We start from the raw sequence: 21416 nt of genomic DNA, 5'->3' as shown, positions 1-21416 counted from the left end.
ATGCTTTTACAACAAAAGAAAAAAGAATTAGACGTCTAAAGTATGATATTCAACTTCAAGCATCTATTGTTAGTTTCTTTCAAAATTTAAATGTTTTTTTCACTAATGTGCCTAACTTTTTATAGTTTTTGTTTGCTAAAAAAATTAAGAAAAAATTGTGTGAAAAAAATTTGTTTAGTATTTAAAATGCAATAATTTTTATTGGTTTGATTGTCGAGAAATGTTGTTATTGTTAATAATTTTTTTAAAAAAATTATATGTAAATTTTGTATTAATTTGATATTAATTCAGATAGATTAATTTAAAATATTAAACAATTGTAAATTTTAAAATTCTAATTTGTATACACTATAGAGTCGTAATTCGACGTGGATTTCTCCTATACAATAAAATATTTTTCTGATTCCTTTACTGCGAGTTTTACTCTAGACATGTATTAGGAATGTTCTCTATTTTCTTTCTTTGAAGAATTTATTTATTCTACTAAAGTCTTTTCACAAATTTATTATTTTACCAATGTAATTATTTGATTTATATAATTCGTTTATGTATATAATAATGAATCCGACCAATTTAATTTACATTAATAAGTACTTTTTTACTTTACAGAAAATTATATAAATTACATAAAGTAGCTTATTTAGATAATTTGTTTCTCATTATTTATTTTTATCAATTAAATTTATGTGAAAATTATATAAACAATTCAATTCAATGCTAAATAACTAAACTTATATAAATAATAATTATAAATTTTTTAAGTATTTATGGATACAAAGATATTTTATCTATGAATTTCTAAAATAATCAAACCTTATCAACCCAATAGTAGTTACCTTATTGAAAAATATATATATACATTTTGTTAGCCACCAAGTCTCCATGAAAGTATATATAGATTTTTTTCCCTTCTTTTTTCTTTACCTCTCAGACAAATGCCTCGATTTGTCGTCGATATTTTAAAAGATGAAAGTATATATAGTTGATAGCTCTGTTAAGTGCATAATAGGTGGATTAAGACCCATGAGAATAAAACTAATTTTTAAATTAGACATTTTTATTTCTATTGATATCGGAAGAGCCCGGTTATGAATGACCTTGGACAGTAAATGGACAACCAAGATCATAGTAAGTTTACAGAAGGAACTCATAAGAATCCGGTAGGTGAGTGTCCAAGACGTCATTTACCCGGGCAACCAGAGGTCCGAGCTCTCGGGTGATGATTCTTTACCCGAGATGCATCGATAATAGTACCACACTCAAGTGTGGGAGCAGGCTATATCTTATCTCGATAAGCGTGCCTGATAGTATCTTACTGATTTAAAATAATGAGAAAGTCAAAATGATGTGACAGAAACTTATATAGGTGGCGGCTAAAAGTGTTAATATGCACTGAAAATAAGGAAAATTCATCATCTTCCTTCCTATAAATAGAAGGTTTTCTTTGCATTTAATTCATTCACATATATTGATATATATTCACATATACACACCAGTAGCATTTATTTCTCTGAAAAAGCTACACTGATTTTCTTCATTTTTTGCCTGCTAACTTAAACATCGGAGTAGCCACGTCGGACACCCCTCCAGTGCCAATTCGCGCGTTTGTTTTTCTGTGTTCAAGACATCACTACAGCTCAGTTTTCCTTCATCATCCCAGCTCACCATATTCACCCGGATCACATCACCTATATATGCGTTTTATAAAATATTCCATATCAAGCATAGTTTTTATTTATTGACATGAACTCATATAGTTCATGCATTGTACGAATTTCTGAGGATCATTGTACACTACTTTTATATAGAATTTCCATAGCGAACATGGTTTTGTAAACTACTTTTATATTATTTCAAATATTTAATTTCTAGAACACTTTAGAATTTGATAAAATAACACTTTGCTAAAATGGTTATTAATGAAAAAACACAATAGAATATCAAAAGAATATTACACAGATGGTTCTAGAGATTTAATATCCACCAAATAATCAGATCGATTTTAGCTGTGATTTTAGATTGAGTGATATAAATAGGATTCTTCGATTCATTTATAAACTCTTTCAGCAATAAAAGGTCAAAACAAGAAACACTTCCGTGTTGGCTAAGATGAGAATTACCATCCTTATCAGCGACGGTGTACCGGGTTTGGAATCTCCGCAACATGGTACTATTTGATAATAAGAAGCTAAACAGTGATGCTATCTTCATGAAGATAAAGATCTATACCTACAGATGTGTACTGAGACAACAAATGTTCTGCTATAGCTGTAGTTGTTTTCTACTTTATCGGTTGTGTTTAGTTGTTGAAGTATGATTGATTAATATCTTCTGTTGATGCCCAGTGTATTTGTACTATAAATGTTTTACTCTTTTATAATGCATGCATTTCGTTAAAAAAAAAGAAAAGAAAAGAAACACTTCCATGTTTCTTTCCCCCAAGTAGTCCCAACTCTTTTTGTGCCCAACTCATGGGTTTCCCCTTACTCTAAATTCAGAATTGCTATTATTTATTTCAATAATTTAATTTAAAGAATTTGAAAATGACTTCACTGCTACTTTGCCATGACAAATATTTGAAATTTTTATTGTTGGCCAATCTTAAAAACATCATTTTGAAAAAAAAAATTGGGAGGGAAATCATATTCTTTTAAAAGAAAATCGAATTACATTTATTTTATCATCAAAAGTTGGTCATGCATTAAAGATTTGAAATATTTATTTCTAAACCCGCTAAAATTTGCTATCGATTCTGAGCTCCAAAACAAGTATTTTATTATAAAAATTAAAATTTTATATTTTATTTTAAAAAATGTGTACACCATATCATGCTAAATTGAAAATAGACCAGAGCAAAAGAACACAATTCCAAACTTAGGGTAGATTTTACCAACCAAGATGACTTGTTCTTGTGCAATATATTTGATTTTTATTTTTTATTTTTGACAAAATATAAATAATTTATTGCGAATAAGAGTCATTACAATCTTCATGCAAAACATCAATAATAAGATCTGGCGGTAGATTCCAGATCATGGGATGAGCGTGGAAACAAGATAACCTAGCAAGATTATGGGCAACCTTATTTGCTTGTCGTCGTGTAAAGCAGACCTTGTATGATGGTCGTTGACGAAGAATTACTCGGCACGCAGAAATTAAAGCACCAAATTCTGAATCATCCTTTCTTAGTGAATTAACTGCGTCGATTACCACTTTGGAGTCTGATTCAAATATTATCTCTTGTAAATCCATGTCCTCAACCCAGCTGAGAGCCTCCTTAAAGGACATTGCTTCTGCTTCTTTGATTTCTACTAGGCCTGGGAGGGCATTTATTCTGGCACTTATGAAGGAGCCCGTGCAGTCTCGAAGCACCATTCTCAATCCTGTGTTTCTTCTGTCATTCTGTAGTGTTGCATCTACATTACATTTAAGTGCTGGTGCTTGTGGTTTTTTCCAGATATAGGACTGATTGGACGACTGCCTACTAGTTTCATTTGATCTATCAATGCCACGCACCCCCTTCCAGTCAGATAGCACCTTCATATCTGAATCTACAACTTGATGGGCTGTAGTCGATATCCTATTCATAGTTTCTCGTTGCGAGCTCTCCATATACCCCATAACACCATTGCAATTTTGTCCACTGCATTTTCAAGAGCCTTGTTGAGGATTTGGAATAGCCATTGCACATAGCCTTCTGCCTCATTTGATAAGGCTTGCACAAGGTGCCACATATCGGTATTCTCCCAGCATTGTTTTGCAAGTGGGCAGAAAATGAAGAGATGCCAGGAATTTTCCCACTCACTGCCACAGGTAGCACACGAAATTGGTACATTTATATGTTTCTTTTGGAGATTGCCTCTGTTCGGTAAAACATCCCTAGCTGTACGCCATAGAAAAGTCTTTACCTTGGGTGGGATTTTTAGGTTCCATAGCTTCTGCCACTCTCCTTGGATTTTATGTTCTTCGCCCATCGCTAGGATTGCTTGTGCAATTTTATAACCGGAGCGTACCGAGTATTTCCCATTATTCCCATGGTGCCATATTCATTTGTCTCCTTCGGTGCCCAAGTGCAGAGGAATGTTCGTTATTTCTCTAACATCTCGATTACAGAATAGGCCTTGTAGCATTCCGATATCCCATTGGTGAGTGGAGGGATTGATGAGATCTTTTACAGTCATTGATTCTATGTCCATTGTCGGGGAAGATTCAACGTAGAAGTTGCGTGGATCACGTAGTCAAGGGTCCTTCCATACCCAAATATTATGGCCATCTCCCACTCGCCAGCGGATCCCTTTGTTCATGATAAACTTAGAGTTCCACAGGCTTCGCCAGATAAAACTAGGATTGTGGCCAAGCGGAGCCTCCAAGAAGTGCGAGTTGGGAAAGTATTTCACTTTTAGAACCCTGGCCATAAGAGACATAGGTTTTGAGATTAGATTCCATGCTTGTTTATCCAGCATTGCTAAGTTGAATGATTCCAAGTTTCTAAAGCTCATTCCCCATGGATCTTTCTAGTGCAGAGACGCTCCCAGCTTAACCATTTAATACCTCGATTACCATCTGTCCGAGAGCCCCACCAAAACGAGTTCATGATTCGCTGGAGTTCGTCAGTGGTGGATTTTGGTAATAAGAATACATTCATACAGTAAGAAGGAAGGGCTTGGGCAACCGCTTTGATCAATACTTCTCTTCCTGCCTTAGATAAGTATTTTCCCCTCCAACTGTGAATCCGTTTCCAAAGTCTGTCTTTTATGTAGCTGAATATTTCTCTTTTATTTTTGCCAATGAGCGAAGGCAGCCCGAGATATTTACTTGATCGCATATCTGTTGTAATCCCAAAGATGCCTGATAAGGTTTGTTGTTTTTCTCGAGTCAAGTTGCTGCTAAACATAATTCCAGACTTTGAAAAATTAATAGATTGTCCTGAGGCCTCTTCATAATCCCGCAGTAGTTGCTTTAGGATTCCACATTCTTCCTCCATTGCTTTACAAAAGAGGAGACTATCATCGGCAAACAATAGGTGAGAGATGGTTGGTCCACCTCTACTAACACAACATCCATGGATGGCTCCCCATCTTTCTGCGTCAAGGATCAACGAGGATAAACCATGTGCACAGAGAATAAAGAGATAGGGTGATAACGGGCAACCTTGGCGTAAACCTCGATGGGGTTGAATAGGTCCAACCACTCTGTCATTTATAAGCAACGAGTAGGAGACTGATGAGATGCAGAGCATGATAAGATTCACCCATTGTCTGTCAAAGCCAAGCCTTATCATTGTTTTTTCAAGAAAGTCCCAGCTCAGTCGGTCATATGCTTTGCTTACATCTAGTTTTAGAGCCACATTCTCTTCTTTTCCTCTCGTCCTTCTCTTGAGGTAGTGTATGATCTCAATTGCTACCACTATATTGTCAGTGATCGATCTCCCTTTGAAAAAAGCTGATTGGAAATCTGAGATTATTTTTTCGAGGAGAGGTTTCATTCGATTTGCCAGAACTTTAGCAAATATTTTGTACAAGACATTAGAGAGGGAGATGGGGCGAAAGTCCTTCATGCTGCTTTGTTTCTCACCTTTGGGAATGAGTGCTATATGGGTGTCATTCAAATGTTCAAGAAAACATCCTTTTGTCCACCAGTTAGAACACTCATTGAATACATCTTGTTCCATCAAGTTCCAGAATTTTTGGTAGAATGCGGGGTTGTATCCATCGGGTCCAGGTGACTTGTCGCCATGCATCTGGAATAAGGCCTCTTTTACTTCATCTAAGCGAAGTGGGGTGAGCAGATCTCTATTGTTTGATTCAGAAACCAGTGGAGTGATTTTCGAGATGACCAGCTCGCAATTTGTCATGATTGGAGAATAAACATCAACATAATACTGCTTAGCAATCCTGCTTAAATCATCAATGTGTTCATAAGAATTGCCCGCATCATCGGTGAGTTTTTTTATTCTGTTGGACTCTCTTCGGATTGTGGCTGTCTTGTGGAAGAATCTTGAGTTCAGATCTCCCTCCTTTAACCAGTAAGTTTTTGCACGTTGCTTCCAGAAGTTCTCTTCTTGAGTTAATAATCTTATGAGTTCTGAGTTCAGTTCCTGGAGGTGGTGTACTGATTCGCTATCATCTCTGGATTTAAGTTCTTCGATTTTCTTTTTACAGTTTTCTATCTCATATTGGTATTTATGGAAGGCACGTTTTCCCCATTGTTGTAGTGATTCGGCAGTCCTTGCTAATCTGTCCGAGACGCAGGTAGCATGAGAGTTCTCCCAGCTTTCTTTTACAACTTCAGTGAAGCCCGGTTCATTTATCCATGTGTTCTCAAATCGAAAACCCCGTCGTTTTGTATGATGAGTTGGAGTTTCAGTTATGAGAAGGATTGGGTTGTGATCTGATAGAGGTGCGCTGTGATTAAATAGCTTAGCGTGTGGAAAGATGGAAGACCAGCTTGGTATAGCTAGAGCCCGGTCAATTCTCTCTTCGACTGCATTCGAGGTTCCTCGGCTTCTGGACCATGTGAAAGGGTTACCTATCAGTGGTAAATCAATCAATCCGCAAGCCGAAATAACATCTCGGAATCCATTTATGAGCCATTGTGGGTGATCCACCCTTCCTTTTTTGTCTTCGGGGTGAAGAATATCATTAAAGTCTCCAATGCAGCACCAAGGAAGATTAGATTGGCCCGACAGTCTTTGTAGGAGATTCCATGAATCCCTTCTTCAATGTCTTTCAGGGATGCCATAGAAGCATGTGATTCGCCAGATAGGCTTGTCATCTTCTTTAACTTCAGCATTTATATGGTTTCTTGAAAAATCTTTAACAGTACAAAGTTCTTTTTGGCGCCACAACAGTGCTAGTCCTCCACTTCGACCAACTCGATCGACAGATGATAGTGCCCCAGCAAATCCGATCATTCCGGAAGATTAGATTGGCCCGACAGTCTTTGATTTTTTTCAAGATTGATTGAAATTATGGAGAAAATGTATCTTCATGTATAAAATAAACACAAGATTATTCCGAAAGATCTTTTTATTAAACGATCATTTTAATTCAAATATATAATTTTAGGCTTTTAGCTCTCAGATTAAAAAAAAAAAACTATCGTCATCGAGCCTTGATATTTTCCTGTGTAATAATAGTTAGATTATCGCAAAATAAAAAATGATGATGCATACCTCCAGCATCCACCATATTTGAGTGATTTTCTTCTTGTATATTATTAAAGTAATTACAACAATATCAGATATATTTTATTATTTAGTATATATTATTTGACCGTAAAAAAATAAAGTATCTGCAAATTATACATGTAGTTCACGCTCCATTCTCTGCAATTTTTAGTATAAAAACTAAATAACGGACCTTTACAAAGGATCAAAAGCTAAACCTAAAATTTTCATAGTTGGTGGTGAGCTGACCCCCCTGAATATATAATCTTGGATCCGCCCCTATATTGAACGTTGAATAATACCTTTTTCTGCGATTCTATCATTTTGTATTTTGTTCATGATAGATTAGCAAATTTGAATGCAATAATCATTGTCACTTTGTCGATCAGTTTTCTCATTATATATTCCCACGTTTCCTTTGATAATCATTACATTCTAGTTCTAACGATCGTTGATTTCCAAAATATCTTATATTACATATTATATCTTAAAATTTTATAATATCTCTTTGATTATCATCCACATAAATAAAAATCCAAAAATAATTTCATATTTTCCAAAAAATTTGAAACTATTTCTTTAATATATGTCATATCTATTTTTTCGACAAATAGTCTTATGAGACTATCTTACGAGTCAATTTTATGAGACATATCTCTAGCTTGACAGATAAAAAGAATTGATCTTCATGTCAACAATATCACTTTTCATTGTAGGTATAAAATGAGTTGGTTTGTGTCAAAAATAAAGATTGTGAGATTGTCTCATAATAAACTTATTATTTTTTTAATGTAAATATTAGTTATATCTGTAGTCATGAATCTCCATCTCTATTAAATAATATGGTGATGTTTATTCAAGATTTTTGTTAAAAAAAAATAATTATATTCTAATATAATCAAAAGTGGATTAAGAACAATTTTAGTCTTTACAAGATTGGAAAAGATAGACTCCAAATTAATCAACATTTGGCAAGATATTTGTGGCGTCTCAAACCTTGCCAGACAATCATATAATATATGACGTAATATGTATAAAAAATTTCTTTTGACTACATAAGAATATAATACATATACGAAAAAAATTGTACAATCAATATATGATTTAAATCAATGTATGAGAGACGGCGTAATCATTACACAACACATAACCCGAATACGACAATAAACAATATCATCTCTATCTACTATCAATTTCATGACTTCTTTGACTGGACACATCTAGTCATTTTCCTCTATCATGTCCCATCACTAGTCATGTAACATTTCAAACAGAAACAACCTCCGAAAGATGAGCATACACGATACACATCATCGTAGTACATAACAGTTATATAAAGAACAAAATAAGATATAACTGAAATTATAACAAGAATACTACTTCATTCATTCATACTATCTGAACATCCATTCGTCGTTTTTGAACAATGACTGATATTACAACCAACAACATCAACAAACATCGCTCTCCGCCTATCATGACAAACAACATCAACAATACATCGCTCTCCTACAACTGCGACAAACAGCATCAACATACGTCATTTCCCTAATTCTTGTGATTATAATAAAAAATAAATCATTGTCTAATATCCAACAACAAACAATATCAACAATGAAAAACAATAACACATATAATATCAAATCACTCATTCTCGATGATTTCATAGCTTTCAACGCAATAGTATTTCTCAATACCAAACAATAATAACATATGCTCGTACGTCAATACATACTTGATAATCGCGTATATATAAATATAATAGCCCAACCACAATTAATTCAACAAAAATATAAAACTCAATTATAGATATCCACCGTTTAACAATTATTATTCTGGTGTATTTAGTTCATAATACTAACATCAAATACACCATAAACAATTAAATTCAAATAATATGTTACATCAAAATATCCGCTAAACTACAAAAAAATCCATATCAATAGATGACCTATTTCTCGTAGAATCCGAATATATTATCTTATTTAAAAACAACCAACAAACAGTGACATAATTTCAATTTAACCATTCACTAAGACGATCAAATTTACCAAAACATGAAAAGTCTATATCTTTGAATTTTCTACCTCGTCTCCAAATTTCAATTTATTTGGATTTTATATGGCCAAAATATATCATATTTTGTTACCTAATTATCATTAATTATTTAATAATCTTACATTACTAAATCAACAAATCATTATATTAACCTTTGGACATTACAATAGCCTTTGTTATATAATAATAGACATTCAAAACAAATTTTAGAAAATACACAAAATTGCATTAATAAGTAATATTTGAAACTTACATTTCTATCACATTATTAATGATGCAATAACAATGGGATTCAAGAATACCTTATAGATTTAACACATACTAGTTTTCATACATCAACAGAATCCACAATATTGGCAAAAAGAATCTTCCTATAACCTCCAAATATCTTTAGCAATGCCATAAAACTACTGTCTCTGCTCGTCCCTGGTCGAATTCGCCCTTGTTCGAAGGGAACTCGCTAATTTTTTTTTGGTTTTTGAGAAAAAAGGATCCCATGCATGAGGCTTCTCAGCTTGATCTTTGTCCAACAAAGCATACTTCCAAGTGAGCTCCTCAATAAAATTACCATAATCCTGCCCCTCAACTATGTCCCTCCTCAACTTTGTAACTTTTTTTATGATTGCTTCAACCGCAATGTCAAATGCGTCTTTGAACGCATTCGAATCTGATCGAGGATCTGCATATATCAGCTGAGGGATGAGATTAATGACCATATCCTTCATTTCCTTCACTTGCTCGGCAGAAATTTGACTCAACCTCTCCTCTAAGCTAATTTTCTTGATACGAACATCGTCCTCGGGTATAAAAACTGAATATTTTGTATAATTCTTTGGCAAATGCCATGTATATTGAGTATATGCAGAAACTGGATGGAAAAAAACAGGTATACAACCGGCCAATATGGAATCAAATGCTGATCTTCTTGTGAAAGAATCACCTTGAGGCTGGAGGCAAAAATGAGAGCTCTGAAACATTTCCATAATTCGACCAGGCGAATGACACTTGCTCTCCCCGAATCCACATTCCAAAAGTTGGCACGAATTCGAGTTCTTGCATTGTTCTATGATCTGGCCACGAATAGATTTCTTGTTTCCAGGTCGAGGAGCACCCGCAAAGCAGAAGAGGTGTTTCCTTTCTTGTTTCCTCATTCTATCCAGCCAAATGGACAAATCAGAATCTTTTTCAGGATGGAAGTATGTGGGATATGGGATTCCATAATCATTCATATGCCACGGGCTCGATTCCACCACGAGTACAGACATGTTCTTGACCGGCGGTAAGAACAGAAGCTTATTACCCCAATCCGATTGTTGATCGGTTAACCTCCTAAAATCCCATGTTATCCTACCCGCGACAAGAAAATGATCCCTTCCTCCCATGATCTGCCACTCTGGCCTCTTCACGAGCCACTCAATCAAAGCTAGTGATGCAGCATCACGGGTCGTAATGTCATGCCCCCAAAGATATCTAGAAATATCGAATCCTGCATAGAAAGGCACGAAAATTGCAGCAGCAAGAGATGAGTCATTCGTTAAGCACTTGTATTGCTTCATCCGGTTACTGAATATCAAATCTAAAGCGAACTGATTCGTTGCATACCATCCGGTATTCGAGAAAACCCCATCAAGGCATCAACATTCTCCAACGGCGGACCAAGACCGAAATTTGTAATGAACTTACACATGTCGGTCCAGAGACTAAGACTCTTACATTCTTTAACCATGTCCTCATTGAACATTGAAGGAAGATCATGAACATAAATATACTTTCCTCCACAAGGGTCACTCTTGTTCTCTACTGTCCTCAACGCCCGCATAAACGGATAATTCATCATCTTATTACTTGGCCTATCTTTCGTTTTCACCAGCCCTTCCTTTGAAGGTAACCATGGAGCTTCATTTAGGATTACATTTTTGATACAACAACATCAGCCAATCCTTCCTTCTCGGTTCGAATAATACGTTTCACAGAGACGGGACGACTAAGGCGATTCTTGATTGATATGGCATTAAGGGAAGCCGAGTTGGAATCAAACATAGTATCATCAACACTTGTACCTCCAAGAAGTATAAAATGAACATAAAACAAACATAGCCAACAGAGAGATGATACCAAAGCTAATAATCGAAGGCATGAGCGTTGATTCTTGTTTGGTCCCTTCTCCATTTGGTGTAATGAGGCCACTAGACAACGTCGTATCAGACACCAAAAACAAACAAAATCATCGATTCATAGAACCACGTTACCACCTTTTGTCCTTTTCCCTGAATTACTGAAGCAACTCAACGATAAAAAAGAAAAGAAAAAGAGTCCAAAACTCTTGCGTTCATTCATCATCAAATTTCAACCCCACTGGATACAAGAAAATTTAGTTCAAGAATCAAATATCCAAGAAAACAGCTCCACAAATGATGAAAACTGTCACGCGAAAATGACTGCATTTTGGACTGAAATTTCGCTCGAGTGAAACCCCGAAATAACTTGATATCGTGCCCATTTTGAGGAGGAAAAAAACTGAAAACTTTTTGTTAGAAAGAAAAAAGAACCGGAAACTCAATTTGTTTGGACAGAAACAAGAAACTGAATAATAATATTTAAAAAGATTGAAACTTTGGAAATCATAATCAGCGATGAGACTTTTGAGAAGAAATACAAGAAGAATTTGAAAAGAATGAAAGTTTTCTACAAAAACTAATCAGTCGTTTAAGATTTTCCTCTGTATTTATTATCATTGTTTGAACGAAAATGGAAACAACCATTAATTAACTGTGTGAGGGATGAAAATCACGTATTAAATTTTTTTTTTAAAACAAAATTTGTTTTGAATAAATTTTTTTTACTAAGAAATCCATTATATATTTATCACAAGTTGCATTGTAATAACACAGGCATATACATGTTTAATAAAGTAAGACAGTGTCATCTGCTTGATTTGCTCAATACGATAATATGCCAAATATATCCGACAGAATAAGAAAACAATTACACCTTCGACTGAATTATAAACTTTAAATTGGATATATATTTTTAGTTGTTTTTTTCTAAATTCTTTTTTAGACTGTACGTTGAAGCCTACTGAATAATTTTTTACATAGAAAAGCCTATGAAATAATCTAACAAACTCAAGAGTAGTGACACAATTTCTTCGGAACTCAGTTGAAGGATCGAATGATTGGTTTAGAAGGGTGTATAAACAGTCTCAACAGATGGTCAAAATTAGTTTGTTGGGTTAGCAACACTGAATTGAAATTCTTGTCAGTTGATCTTCAATGAACCAGTTGTTCGGTATTGCACGGAAATAGTTTCACTGAATCGGTTGAACATCACAAATGACAATTAGTTTTAACAATTGAAATAATTTTAAGTAAACGAAATTGGTAACTAGTTTACAAAACAATTGTTTATGATTTTCGGATATTTGAACAACTTTTACACCACCACGTTTTTCACTCATGAAAGATTTTTCACCTAAATACTTTGATAATTACAAACAATTTGGAACAACCCACTTCAGCATTGCTTATATATGGCCTACTGAAACTCCTAGATATCTCATAAAAAAATGATCAGTAAGCTCTTACTGTAAATTACAATTATTGCTCATGGAAATATACTAGCACAATTGATCCGCAATAATCAGATACAATAACTTAAGTGTGTGCTGAAAAATATTTATCAGTTTGGCTATCAAAAACTTGATACTCAAAATAATGCTCGTGATTCAGAATTGTCGAGGAGGGATTGAAATTTCAAACAACTGATCTAAATTTAGGAAAAAATTCCAATGGTCGACTTTTTCAATCTGATAGTCATTTCCAAATATAAAGGTTGTTGTGTCATGTCATTGTCATTTCTTACAAATAGTATACTCTAGTAGTACTCATGGAATCTGATGTTGTAACGAACTGAAAAGCTGTTACGAATATATTATCTTATATGTTAGCAGGCGTTCTGATCTTAAGATAATGTTCTGGAAATCTTGAAAGAATATTTGTTGAAATTTATCACTAATTTTAGCAAGATAAGATGATCAGTAAGCCTTGAAATCAGTGCCCTTCGATATTCAGTTTTCTTTCGATAATCAGTTACATTTGAGTTAAGTTGTCTTAGTATTAATTTGATTTGGGAAACATTAACATGTGAATATCGTTTTTTCTTATGAATTCAATTCCACTGGGCTCTTATTAAATGCTTATTTTAAATTAAAATAGTTTTTTATTAAATCCACAAAACTTAATTGATCCAACATTTCCAATCTTATTTTTATCTATATTTTAAAATTCAATCAAATATTTATCTATTTTTAAAAAAAATTAGATAATCAATTACTCTTAATAAAAAAATATGCAATTTCACGAATTTGAAAAAAAAAATTTATCATTAGTAAATAAATATTTTAATTGTATAAGCATACATCAGGCGTAGAAGAACACTCGTATGTATATTTAATTAAAAATTTTCATCCTTTAAAAATTATTCTTAATTAATTTGGTGAAGCACATAATGAAATTACATCAATGGCTTTATTTCCTTTTGACGTTCATTTTTATACATATTATTTACATTAAAAAAGTAGGTCCTTAGTGAGACGGTCCGTGGATTTATATACATGAGACAGTCCATGAATTTATATCCGTGAGACGGTCGATCCTGTCTATATTTAGAGTCAAATGTAATACTTTTGGAATAAAAAATAGTATATTATTTCATGAGTTAGGTTAGGCAGAAGATATATTTCATTAAATGACTCGTGTGACGGTCTCATAGGAGTTTTATGTAAAAAAAATTAATTCTAATAGTAGTAGGATGAAATGAAGAAAATTATTAGTATATAGCGTATGTTTTTTTTAAAAAAATAATGATGTTGTGATAAACTATTTATAATATTTTGTTATTTTTTGCATGCTGTTTAGTTTTCTAATTTTTATTTTTGATCTTTTTTCTTATTGTTATCTGAAAGAATTTAATAAATATCCAGGACGATACATCTCATTAAATGATCGTGTGATGGTATCATAGGAGTTTTTATGATAAATGAAAATGTGGACGACTGATTTATGAAATCTTACCTAATCCAATCATTGACAATTTTTCTTTCTTATTTACATTTTATTGTTACAGCAACAAAAGGAAAAATAAATTCAATAAAAACATTAATTACATGAAATTATTTATGTTACATGCAATATTAAAGTACTTAAATTAAACGAATTGTTCACCATAAATTAGTTCTGACATTGTATTAAATTGTTTTAATAAATAATAAAAAATGACACGAAAAGTATGATAAATGCGAATAACAAAATCCACCCCAATCTCTTTTTCGAATTCACCTTCCACCCCTGTTCTCACCACTCTGAGCCCCTTGTCCATCTTCAAATCTTCCAGATACAAATTAACTCCAAGATCTCCCATTTTAACCTCGCCGCCAATCAAGATCGAGTTGTTGATACCTTGTACATCATTGTTTACATAAATGTTAATGGTGCAACTTTCTTGAGACGACTCACCGGAACCGCCGTGGGGAGCTATCATAGACGCGCCGAAGGTCTTTCCCGCCAATACGACATGTTCAAAGGATCCGTGGCTAAATCGTGGTGGCATCGGGCCAGTTGATGAGCTTTCGGAACTCATTTTTCCTCGTTTTGGGTCGAATTCTTTTTTCATGTTTGTTTATATGCTATGATTTGAGATGATCAACTTTATCCCAACGCAGAAGAAAGCAAATGTTCCATTGGAATGACTTGTCTTACACTCACTGATTACTTTGAATTCCTCACAATATTTACATATTTGATCAAAGTTCCAATCTTGGTATTTTCGCTTAGATTCAAGGTCCTTTAAAACTTTTTCTTTTTAAAAAAGGTAGTGAAATGGGCTTTATTCGACATTACAACTTGGGCCAGAGTCCAATTAAAGGCACGCCATATCACAATGTTTGGGCCCAATTTATTTTCTGGCATAATTAAGAACTAATCTCGTTAATATTGAAGTTGTTGATGGGATTACGGGGATAGTATGTGGGGATAAGACTGTGATATACTGTATCATATTATATCATATCGAAAATTATATCTTGTATAGAAAATTGCGCTATAAGCAAATTCATACCGATACAATCGGTGTATCAAAATTTCGGTACATATAACTAGTATACCAATTGTTACGAAATTATAAGGTATAACGAAATTTCGGTACGTTATCGGCATACGCCATTTTAAAAGAGAAAAAACCTTACATTTTTATTTTTTTATAAATTTATTGCTTTAAAATATTATATATTTTTAAAAAATTGTATTTTTCTGGTATTCCAGTATATATCGAAATTTTCAAATTACATATCATTACAGTACCAAAAAATTCGGTATTGTTACCGTGCCGAAATCTTCGGTACACCGAAAATTCGGCAAATTCAATATTTTTCGGTATGGTAATCTCAATATACAAAAAAATTCGGTATTTTTTCCTATCTCTAATTAGGTAAATGTATAATTTCAGTTTTAAATTTCAGCAAATTAGTTATCTTAAATCTTATAATTTTCATTCCATTTTCATTTCAATTTCCTGGCTTTGTTTTCGTATTTTATTTTCTTGCAAAACGTTGAATTCTATCCGAAACATTCGGTTTCCTTTGTTCTTGTATTTATTTTTCCAATTTCGTAGCATCAAAATCGGAGGAGGTTAACCTTAACCTACACCTGAATCAGGACTCATGTTGCTTGAGTTTTCTAGAAGTTAGATTTCATATTTTTTTGTTGGCAAAAACTTGTGTGAGACGGTTTCGTTGATCGTATTTTGTGAGACGGATCTCTTATTTGGGTTATCCATGAAAAAATATTACTTTTTATGCTAAGAGTATTACTTTTTATTATGAATATCGATAGGGTTGATTCGTCTAACAGATAAAGATTCATGAGACCATCTCACAAGAAACATACTCTTTTTTGTTACATTTTGTATCTGACACTCCCGAAACTCAACTCCAACTGTGTGCGAACACGCACATTTAATATTTGATTTAAAAAAAAAAGACAGTTATAAAACCTGTCGGTAGAAAATAACTCTAGGATTGAAATTTTTTTCAAGTTCACAAAAGAAATTGGTCCAGTTGGGGCCAAATGGTCCCAAATGTAGCGAAGACTTTGATAATATTGCACAGAATTTGAAGTGTTTCATGTGAAATCCTCATGGACTGGTCCTAAACTCAATCTCAACTTATAAGATAAGATAAGATAATGTCATTGTTAATTAATAATGCCAAAAGTCAAATTTGATTATGTAGGGCTTCATCGTTTGAGCTGACTAAATATGTTGATTTCCAGATAGTTAAGAATATCACGTTCGATCCACCAATTGGTATCGATAATATTCTTTCAATATAATTAAACAATATGTTTGACTATATAAACATTTTACTAAATTATATACATAGCTAGGCATGCAAAATCAAGATAATTAGCAACCCTAAAGCCGACCGATTCACTTTCAAGATTATTTTTTGTATATATATGATCATTTTTTTTTTCTCTTAAATACAGTGTTTTTCTGATCGTGACGTTTAACTATATCCAAAAATTCGAATCAAACTATGAAATGGCTCGTGATTCAACGGATTCATTGTATGTCAGATCAAATATATATGTTAATTTATTCTACATGTCTGTGTAAATTATATTTTTGCTATAGTTTTGAATCAGATTTATTCAGTGCATTAATATCATTAATATTGATATTAATTAATCAGATTAGTTGAATTTCACAAAGAAGCAGATGTGCTGAGCATAACATATTCAAAACAAAATTAATTTTGGTTAAAAAAAATTAAAATTAAAAGAATAAGTAAATAAAATATAAACCTTTGTATGATGCATGCCGTTTCTCAGCGAAGGAATCTTGGCCGTCGAAAAATGCATGCATCTGTTGCATGAGCACGCATATATACCAACCTAGGCAGTGGCCGTCCAAGCAGAAATTTTAGTAGAAAATGTTGGTATTTTTTAAAATTAAATTTGTCCCTACCCCTACCCCTATATTTCTATATATATATAAATATATATGATACTGAATATAAATAATTTAGTAATACACCATTTTTTATTTAGTAATACACCATTAAAAATGGTGTTAATTATAAATAATAAGCTAATATATATTTTAAGGAATTCATATATAATTTGATGATGATATATATATATATATATATATATATATATATATATATATATATATATATATAGTTAATATTTTACGAAATATATTATATTTTAATTGTCTATTTAATTTGGGATCCACGGCTGATAATTAATTTGTATGATATGATATATTGAGGTATGAATAATAAAACGCATGCACCGTGAATATTACATGGAAAAAGGTTCTCTAAATATTTTTGAAAAATTAGAATACCTATATATATGTTTGTAATCACAAAAAAAAATATTGATTATTTGATTTTGGCTTTCAAAAAAATCAGTTTTGTGTATTTTTTAACCTCATATTATGTTTTAGATTTTTCTTAATATAATTGAAATCCAATAGTTTATCATGTGATGATTTTGATTCCGAAAAATGATTCTGTTAGTAAGTTATAATTAGAATCACTTATTACCAAACACTGCCAACTTTTGCTTTTTTATTTTTTTTTGTTTTTCAAGCGCTACACACTTCTAATTTTTTTCACTTCTTTTTAATATATAAATTTAATCGTATAATCTTTCGCGAATACTATCTAAATATCTCCAAAATTTTAAGCATAGAAGGAAAAAATATAAGCGCATTGCCACTCATTTCAAATCAATATTTTCCAATTAATACACATACACGTTTCAAACACACAATATATATATATATATATATATATATATATATATATATATATATATATATATATATATATATATATATATATGCTTTTAGTTTTTCTCAGGGCACTCACAACGGGGCGTTCAATTCTTTGATAACCCTGTGTCAGTTTATTTTTTTTAAAAAAATTGGACAATTAGCGACGGTTTTCTAAAACACGTCGCTAGCTTTTTAGAAACCATCGCTGATTTGCTGACACGCGGCCCCATGCGTTTTGTATTATTTTAATTATATTTTATATTTTATGAACGCCCCTCTATCCGTTTATCTTTTTTTAAAAATTGAACATTTAACGACGGTTTTGAAAAACCCGTTGCTATTTGCGACTGATTTTCACAAACCGTCGCTAAACGTTGTTTCCTTATTTATTTAATGTTATTTAATGTATCGGTTTAAAGTATCCGTTGGAATATAGTCGTTGCAAAGTAGCCGTTGCAAAGTAGCCGTTGGAATATAGACGGTACTTTTCAATTATTCTATTATTGTAATCGTCGCTAAACGTCAATTATTGTAATTTTCGATTATTGTACTTTTCAATTATTCGATTAATTTTAAATAAATGACGTTCGTAATATAAGATAAAATTATTTTACGCAATAAATATATTTAAAATTAATAATATTATTTATTTTAAATAATAATCATTTAAATTGTGTAAACAAATTGAAATTATTTTTATTTAATGTAAAATAAGAATAATGATAAATGAGTGGATAACGGGACCCATAAATAATGAGTATTAATGTTAAAATGAATGTGAGAGAATGAAGGTGTTAATGTAACGTGTATGTGGCATGTGGACCCCATACTTTTTAATGAGGTAACACCCACCACTGCGGGTGCTCTCACAAGTTATGTTTGTAAAACAATGAGTACGATATAAAATTTATGTATTTTAATTAATGTTTTTATTTTTTTCTATATAAGATGAATTGAAACAATTAATAATTGTTAAAATCGGAAGATTGGTTTAGAAGCACGTGAATAAATATTATCAACAATTTCGTAAATTAATTCGGTTGGATTAACAACACTCAATTATAATTATTGTCAGTTGGATATCAATAAGCAAGCAATCGAGTACTGCATGAAAATAGGCTTACTGGATAGTGTGAATAAAAAAGTGCAAGACTGAAACAATAGTTAGGCTATCAAAGGGAACAGAAATAAAATAACTGAAATAGCGAGTCCACAAAAAATGTATACAGATATTTGGAAACTTGAATAACTCATATGTGACATCTTTTTCGGCTCAAGAAGGATTCTACTGGAAGGTTATGGTAATTACAAGCAATTTGCAACAACTCAATTCGACAAAACTTCACGGTCTAGTTGTTCGTTACTGAGTGTAATTTGGTTGCCGCTTGTTGAATTTTGGTCAGAATCGACATGCTATAATTGCGATGGATAGATATTTGTTTTACCCAAATTTTTCCACAATCCTATGAACTCGGTTTTAGGATACAAAGTCAAAACATTTACATCTAAACTTTTAGATATTTAGTTAATTTAAAGTGTGTTTACACATACAAGTCAGAACAAGAAATATATATATATATATATATATATATATATATATATATATATATATATATATATATATATCTTATGTGACAAGGCCTCACGAATCTATATATATGAGATGAATCGACTTGATTCATTCTTGTAATGAAAAGTAATACTTTTATCCTAAGAAATAACAATATTTAATGAATCTTGTCGAGTAGAAAGCATATCTCATAAAATTGATTCGTAGATAATATCAAAAGTGTTTTCATGAAAAATTAAATAATCTTAAAATAGAATCTGAGATATGTTATTTTTTTTAATAGCATAGCACTAATAATCATCGCAGAAAGAAAACAAAGATATTTTGATAGGGCAAGTGGGCAACGTGACGGTAGGGATCAAAATGTGTAGGACGCAGCGTGTAGCATCGCTTCTCAGGTATGGGCTTCGTGGGCCGACATGTTTTGGGTCACGATCCCAACGTGGGGGTCCAGTAAGGAGTGGGTGAAGTTGGTCGTCCCCATCAGATTTTGAGCTTCAACTCCACGTGGGCATCAATTCTATTATCCTAGTCAGATTTTCCCTTCTGCCAGATCAGCATTTTAGATATTTTCCTAACTCCTCGTTGGGTCATGACAAGTTGTCGCTATTAGAATCATTGGAAGTAGACATTGTCGACTTTAAATTATCGTGTCGTTCAACATATATAAAAGGTTATTGACTTTATTTTATTTTTTTTTGTCACACTTGTATAAGCAGATTTTCTATCCTTAATAGGTTTTGTGACATTGTTTATTTGTTAAATCGGTAGATTCGATGTTACATGTGGGATACTGTCCCCCACATGTACATACATACAGGTATATGTCATACAGATATATGTCTTTCGTAACAAAAACTCATTTGACATCTTCTCACGGATTATTTTGTGAGACGAATCTTCAACTTGATCCATAAATAATATTAATTTTTATGGCAAAAACATTACAACCTATTTTTCTGAAAACCTACTTATCTTACATTTATCCAATTGAATATTAGAGACAAATGTAAAGTAGATAAAACCTCATGAGATATGCTTGCTTTTAAAAAAAAAAATTAGGAAAAAAATGTACGAATTACATATAATAATAGAGAGAATATTTTACAAAACGATATTTGATTGACCATGAATTTTAAATAAAATATTATCAATTTTCAACTTTATCTTGTCTTTGTTTTTCTTATATATGTTTGAAGTTCTTTTTTTTTTTCAAAAAAATTTGAAAAAAGTTACAATTAAAAAAAAAAAAAAGTTTGATCAAAGTATCTCAATTGATAGAACATTGGGGGCAAAAATTTGTGTGAGACGACGGTCTCAATGGTTGTATTTTGTTACACAAATATCTTATTTGGGTCATCCATGAAAAAATATTACTTTTTATACTAAAATATTACATTTTATTGTGAATATCGATATGATTGTCTCGTGTCAAAGATAAAGATTCGTGAGATCATCTGATAATAGACCTAGTTTTAATCAAGATTAATTGATATAAAGCATGTCCTCGGTTGTTCCATGGAACTTATATGTGGATGGGCGATAATTGCTAATGAGCGTACAATGATTTATCGAATCAACTTGCATCTGTTATGGCTTTGCTTTTTAGCTCTTACTTTCTCGAGGAAAGTGGATGGATACTTGATACATCAATCGAAGTTTGGTTTTTGTATACTAATTTTTAATATCCGACTATTTTGATCCATTTAGATATTTCATGGATGGGCTCATTAAGATCAGGCACAAATCAAAGTTTGAACCCTTGGCCCATGTCCA

General features: G+C 32.3%; 2 protein-coding genes across 2 annotated transcripts; both read right to left on the bottom strand.

Annotated features, from left to right (window-relative positions):
• Positions 1-2961: 2961 nt before the first annotated feature.
• On the bottom strand, positions 2962-3588 carry LOC140824336 (uncharacterized). Its single transcript, XM_073185936.1, has one exon. The coding sequence runs from the start codon at positions 3586-3588 to the stop codon at positions 2962-2964; it is 627 nt and encodes a 208-aa protein (XP_073042037.1).
• Positions 3589-9536: 5948 nt separating this feature from the next.
• LOC140824721 (xyloglucan galactosyltransferase MUR3-like) lies at positions 9537-11519 on the bottom strand. Its single transcript, XM_073186267.1, is given in 3 exon segments — positions 9537-10860; positions 10863-11102; positions 11150-11519. Coding segments are annotated over 3 exon segments (1713 nt in total). The 5' UTR covers positions 11396-11519; the 3' UTR covers positions 9537-9633.
• Between the last annotated feature and the right edge of the window lie 9897 nt (positions 11520-21416).

The sequence above is a fragment of the Primulina eburnea genome, chromosome 2 (assembly GCF_022965805.1).
Source record: "Primulina eburnea isolate SZY01 chromosome 2, ASM2296580v1, whole genome shotgun sequence".
Classification (NCBI taxonomy): domain Eukaryota; kingdom Viridiplantae; phylum Streptophyta; class Magnoliopsida; order Lamiales; family Gesneriaceae; genus Primulina; species Primulina eburnea.
This window is presented reverse-complemented; position numbering and strand designations above follow the sequence as displayed.